Source organism: Mixophyes fleayi, chromosome 2 (genome assembly GCF_038048845.1).
Source record: "Mixophyes fleayi isolate aMixFle1 chromosome 2, aMixFle1.hap1, whole genome shotgun sequence".
NCBI lineage: Eukaryota > Metazoa > Chordata > Amphibia > Anura > Limnodynastidae > Mixophyes > Mixophyes fleayi.
The window spans coordinates 374092367-374099441 of record NC_134403.1 but is presented as its reverse complement, the minus strand read 5'-3'; the positions used below and the strand labels follow the sequence as shown (position 1 = coordinate 374099441).

At 39.7% G+C, this 7075-nt stretch overlaps 1 protein-coding gene across 8 annotated transcripts in view; it reads left to right on the top strand.

The window, feature by feature from the left end:
- Positions 1-5485: 5485 nt before the first annotated feature.
- Positions 5486-7075, top strand: part of STXBP5L (syntaxin binding protein 5L) — a 280722-nt gene continuing 279132 nt past the window's right edge. For all 8 annotated transcript variants that reach the window (XM_075197467.1, XM_075197464.1, XM_075197466.1 and 5 more), the window contains exon 1: positions 5486-6506. In XM_075197467.1, the coding sequence (XP_075053568.1) occupies positions 6312-6506 (195 nt within the window). In that variant the 5' untranslated portion in view covers positions 5486-6311. The remainder of the gene's footprint in view (positions 6507-7075) is intronic.

Sequence of the window (7075 nt, the reverse complement as noted above, 5' to 3'; positions counted from 1 at the left end):
AATAATAATAATACTCCTCATATATAACTACACCTACATATTCCTCATAAAGTACTATGTATACATACTCCTCATATATAACAACTACATATTCCTCATATAGTACTATGTATACATACTCCTCATATATAACAACTACATATTCCTCATGTAGTACTATGTATACATACTCTTCTTATATAACACCTACATATTCCTCATATAGTACTATGTATACATACTGATCATATATAACACCTACATATTCCTCATATAGTACAATGTATACATACTCTTCTTATATAACACCTACATATTCCTCATATAGTACTATGTATACATACTGATCATATATAACACCTACATATTCCTCATATAGTACTATGTCTACATACTCCTCATATATAACACCTACATATTCCTCATGTAGTACTATGTATACATACTCTTCTTATATAACACCTACATATTCCTCATATAGTACTATGTATACATACTGATCATATATAACACCTACATATTCCTCATATAGTACTATGTCTACATACTCCTCATATATAACACCTACATATTCCTCATGTAGTACTATGTATACATACTCTTCTTATATAACACCTACATATTCCTCATATAGTACTATGTATACATACTGATCATATATAACACCTACATATTCCTCATATAGTACAATGTATACATACTGATCATATATAACACCTACATATTCCTCATATAGTGCTATGTATACATACTGATCATATATAACACCTACATATTCCTCATATAGTGCTATGTATACATACTCTTCTTATATAACACCTACATATTCCTCATATAGTGCTATGTATACATACTGATCATATATAACACCTACATATTCCTCATATAGTACTATGTATACATACTGATCATATATAACACCTACATATTCCTCATATAGTACAATGTATACATACTGATCATATATAACACCTACATATTCCTCATATAGTACTATGTATACATACTGATCATATATAACACCTACATATTCCTCATATAGTACAATGTATACATACTGATCATATATAACACCTACATATTCCTCATATAGTGCTATGTATACATACTGATCATATATAACACCTACATATTCCTCATGTAGTACTATGTATACATACTCTTCTTATATAACACCTACATATTCCTCATATAGTACTATGTATACATACTTATCATATATAACACCTACATATTCCTCATGTAGTATTGTGTATATACATACATATATATAACTACACCTACATATTCCTCATGTATTCCTGTTTTCAAACCTTCAAGCGTTCTCTGAAAACCCACCTCTTCAGGCAAGCTTATAATATTCCTCAACCACCCTATTAGCCTGCCTAGGTTACTCTATTATCATCCTGTACACAACTTACACAAGACAACAACCCTCTGACTAACATTGATGTGTGACTAATCATACAGCCCACTAAGCACTTTTCACCTTTGCAATCTGGCTGGACCAATATTCAATATGCGGTACTTACCCTCATGTATCCAACTCCCATTGTCCCATAGATTGTAAGCTTGCGAGCAGGGCCCTCATACCTCTCTCTCTTTATTACGCAGTATTGTTTACATTCCCAATTGTAAAGCGCTATGGAATTTGCAGGCACTATATAAATAAATAAATGATGATGATGATACCAACAAATTCCTTGTGTACTGGAGGACGGCGTTAGTAGCAGTGATCCAGTGAAAAGCTATTGTGTCCACTCTGGGACAGATTCAGCGCATGGCCAGACTTATGGTCGCACTTGCGCAAGGTACACAGCCGGGGAGAAAACGTGGAATTTGGAATGCCATCAGCAAGCAGCGAAAGGTTTTTATCCTACCTACAATCTTCAATAGAACAGACGGTAACTGGATGCGCTATCCCAGCATGAGGGAAATGATACATTGCTCCTAAAATGCTTCTTTTTTCACTAGGAAAAATGGATAAGGAGAGCTAATTATCTGTTAATGATACAATCTGGCAATTGTATCCTTGCACTGAGCTGATCTTATAACCATAGAGCCCCAACACCTGCACGGCATTATTGCATATCAAGACACACATCAGATTAACCCTTATTCTGTTTACTTACACCCTAACCAGATGCAAATATGGAAAATGTTAGTGAGCCTTAGCTTCAAGCATATTTCTCATAATTTGCTTTCCTAATGATATACGTCATTCTAGGCCTCTGAGCTTCAGATGCCGCCATGGATGAAACAGTTTTTTCCATCTTCATCTACATACTTTTCTAGGGGTTTGTTAAACCTCTCTACCACTCTATCGGTCTGAAGATGGTAAACTAAGAGCCTTGTGTGAGTGACTAACGTGGATTTCACGTTATTGCGATACCGTATTACCGGCAATAATGCGCAGGTTCCGGAAACGTAATTGAATATGCCCCTAAGTGTCAATCTGACACCCTGGCCCAAAGCTGGATTAAGGCTCTGGGGGGGCCGGGACACTTTAGACAGGGTAACTTCTATGATGTAGCATGGTTATCATTTTAGACAAATACACAGGCAATACTTTGTGCACTACAGTTAGGTGCACACAGTTTTGCCTTCACGAGCAGTACACGGTGAAGCGGGACATACCTCCCAACTGTCCTAAGCGACTGTCTCTGGACCAGGACACAGTATGACAGATTTAAAAGTCTTAATACTGAAAGTTTTTTTAAAAAATGACAGGGAGAGAAAATACTGGGAATTCAAGCTGATAAGAACATTCCAGTCATTGACTCAAGGACTCAACTTAACACCTGGATTTATGACCCACTACATGGACACACTTCACACTCTACAGCAGAGTGCAGACCACTGAACTCGTAGGACTCTTCCATTCCTAACGAAAACCTCAGTTTTAGTACTTGAGCTTATCGTTATGATGACCGCCCCCCCCCCGTACAAACTGATTGATGTAACATCTCTTAAATGTTGTGCCCTTTTCTCAGTCATGCATTTGTAAACTTGCCTGATGAAGGTGCCTCTGTGCTCTGAAGGCAGCAAATATAAACATTACTTTTGGCTATCCAATAAAGGTGTCACTCCTGTAATACTTTTGTCTTTTTTGACACGAAAGTCTTCAACATCACATAGATCTTACTGGCTGACACTGTACTGCAATAATTAATATGTTTGCTACTCATTATGTTCAGTGTAGAACTGTATAATATATATATATATATATATATATATATATATATATATATATATATATATATATTACTGTATATACATATTTACTATGCATTACTCTATCTATATACATATTACTCATAATTTAATATGTACACATGCTCCTCATGTATTACTATATGTACATATTTTTATTTTTTACTCTCTCTCTATACATATTCCTCATGTATTATATATACATGTCCATTACACACACATGTTCCTTATACATTACTATATCTACATTTTCCTCATATTCTGCTATATACATATACTCATGTAATATACTGTATATATTCCTTATATAATATGTACACATACTTCTCATGTAATAATACAAATATCTATCCCTATAATATTACTGTACATTCCTCATGATTTAATATATAGACATATTCCTCAAATATTACTGTTTATACATATTCCTAATATATTACTGCTATAAACCGATATATAGCGCTCATTGGGTCACCGGGCTTTCAATTAGCAGCCGTTGGGCCAATCATTTCTTACCTGGTTGTATTGTGGGCGTTCTCTGGGCGTTCTCTCTTATTCCGCCGCCCAACTACAGCGCACAGCCTAAATATTTGCTAATACTTGGGGCGAGCATTTGGGGCGTGTTCAGCGGCCGTTCCCGAATTTTCCTATCTTCCGATTGGCTCGGGTCAGGTGGGCGTTAGCTCGAAAGCCAGCGCTGCGGTCCGTGATTGGGTGACAGTTTTCAGATGGCGTCACGCTTTTCTGGTCGGACTGCGGGGCGTGGCCCTCTTGCGCGAGGAGGGGCTGGCAGTCAGTGTTTTGAATTATTGATGTCTCGTGCGCCCGCCTCTCCCGCCCTCACGTTCCCGCCCATTCTCCTCAGCACCTCGGACAGCAGCTCGCGCCTGAGCCGCTCACAGCCAGGGGACGGGAGAGGCGGCGGCGGCGGCGGACAGAGCATCCTCCTGACAGGACCGTGACCAGCCGACTCCTCACATCCTCCCCGGCCATCTCCATCCCTCATCACTGTCATCCTCCGTGTCTGGGATTTACCTCCGGGCACCCGAGTCTGGCGTATTCATTACCGCACTTAGCGCTGTATCCCTGTCATCTGTGCCCAGGCAGCTGTCCCCGGGAGCTGGACCCCTGTCCAGGAGGGCTCTGGCCCTGTGCAGAGTACTAGGTGCTGGTCTCTGTTCCTGTGCTCAGTAGTAGTGATAGCCTCTGTTCCTGTGCTCAGTGGTAGTGATAGCCTCTGTTCCTGTGCTCAGTGGTAGTGATAGCCTCTGTTCCTGTGCTCAGTAGTAGTGCTAGCCTCTGTTCCTGTGCTCAGTAGTAGTGATAGCCTCAGTTCCTGTGCTCAGTGGTAGTGCTAGCCTCTGTTCCTGTGCTCAGTAGTAGTGCTAGCCTCTGTTCCTGTGCTCAGTAGTAGTGCTAGCCTCTGTTCCTGTGCTCAGTAGTAGTGATAGCCTCTGTTCCTGTGCTCAGTAGTAGTGCTAGCCTCTGTTCCTGTGCTCAGTAGTAGTGCTAGCCTCTGTTCCTGTGCTCAGTAGTAGTGATAGCCTCTGTTCCTGTGCTCAGTAGTAGTGCTAGCCTCTGTTCCTGTGCTCAGTAGTAGTGCTAGCCTATGTTCCTGTGCTCAGTAGTAGTGATAGCCTCTGTTCCTGTGCTCAGTAGTAGTGATAGCCTCTGTTCCTGTGCTCAGTGGTAGTGATAGCCTCTGTTCCTGTGCTCAGTGGTAGTTCTATCCTCTGTTCCTGTGCTCAGTAGTAGTGCTAGCCTCTGTTCCTGTGCTCAGTAGTAGTGCTAGTCTCAGTTCTTGTGCTCAGTAGTAGTGCTAGTCTCAGTTCTTGTGCTCAGTAGTAGTGCTAGTCTCAGTTCTTGTGCTCAGTAGTAGTGCTAGCCTCTGTTCCTGTGCTCAGTGGTAGTGATAGCCTCTGTTCCTGTGCTCAGTAGTAGTGCTAGCCTCTGTTCCTGTGCTCAGTAGTAGTGCTAGCCTCTGTTCCTGTGCTCAGTAGTAGTGCTAGCCTATGTTCCTGTGCTCAGTAGTAGTGATAGCCTCTGTTCCTGTGCTCAGTGGTAGTGATAGCCTCTGTTCCTGTGCTCAGTGGTAGTTCTAGCCTCTGTTCCTGTGCTCAGTGGTAGTTCTAGCCTCTGTTCCTGTGCTCAGTGGTAGTTCTATCCTCTGTTCCTGTGCTCAGTAGTAGTGCTAGCCTCTGTTCCTGTGCTCAGTAGTAGTGCTAGTCTCAGTTCTTGTGCTCAGTAGTAGTGCTAGTCTCAGTTCCTGTGCTCAAATGAGCATGGAGTGAAATGGTGCATGGAGATAAAGCAATATAAGGCACACAGGAAACTGTATAGGAAAATATAAATATATTTTGTTATATTTATTGTAGTATAGTAAACAGGTATTGTAAGACCAGCAAGGAGAACCAGGGAGCACTATATTCTTTAAAATAGGAAATGTATCTGTAAAATGTTATATAGTTGAGAGAATGATAATTATATTAGGAAAAAAAAATAAGAGTTATAGAATAAGCAATGAAGTATTGGTGCAGAGCATGGATTGGAGCATGTGTATAGTTTGGAAATTTGAGCAAAAATTATCTGAATTTGGTCCAAATCATAGGAGTTCCTCCTGTAAGGAATAACTGGTATAGTACTCACACTAAGGAGGAGGTGCTTGACCTGTACAGTGAGTGTAACCGGAGGCCAGTATAGTTAATGTTGTGCAAGTGTTGTATTTATTTGCATTCAGAAAGTAATTTCTCAGACTTCGAGAGATTTTACTAAATTGACATTTTACTCTTGGATGTAAATTTTCTTAGTGCTGCAGAGGATATTTCATTGGACATGTTCAATCCTGGATCATCTAGAGGTGTACTATTGGCCAAAACCTTTTTTTAAACTATATTTGTGACTACTGGCATAATATTTACATCATTTTTAATTCTGCTAAACAACAGCACTATGTGGACTCGCCAAATAATGTTTTGTTTCAAATACACATAGTCATTTATACCATTGCTTTTTGTGCCTTTGTTTTACTACATCTCCATTACTTGGAATTGACTCATTTTTCTTGGGGAATGAACATTGGAGCTCCTTTTACTACCCCAACCTCATAGAGGTGACCAAGGATGAAGAAGTTGAATTTCCGTAAAGTTTTGGAGGGCTTAACTGCTTCATCACCAGTTGGTGGAGCAGCAGGAATTGGTGGTGGAACAGGTGGTGGCTGTTCAGTTTATCCATCTGGGCCACTTGGTGCTGTTGTGTCACCCCGAGATCCAGAAATCCAGGAGAGCCTGACCTCTGAACAGTTCCATATTTGCAAGGTAACTTGCTATATATTTTACAAGGGTTTCTCTTTTTGATACATAGTAAACATTGAGAAGTGTTTGCATTTTATGTTGTGTTTTCTTCCTCAATGATAATCAAAGCAAATGACAGTCGTATCTAGCGCATATACCTAAAATGTGATCTGGCATGACGAACCATTTTTCGAACATCTTAGTTCATGTGCGTTGCGAATCTTGACCTCACAACAGCTATGAGTGGTCATGATAACATAGAGTTTTAAATGGTTGACTTTGCAGAATGGCCAATTATTGAGAGATGGATTTACTTAGCTATAATGTCAGTGTACATTTTTATATGTTTTATATTGCATAAATATACAATTTCTACTAATGATTCTACTATAAATAGGATTGTTGTGTAATGAACAGTGCTGTAAGGAACTGGACTTATTTTTAATATCTGATGACACAGATACCTCAAGATCTAGCAGCCCAGCTAAAGAAACAATATTGTGTAACGAGTATGTCATAGCACTGAGTTTAGGACAGAAGGGATGATTCATTTGATAAAGCAATTGAATTTATGAAACATATTTTTCTTATTT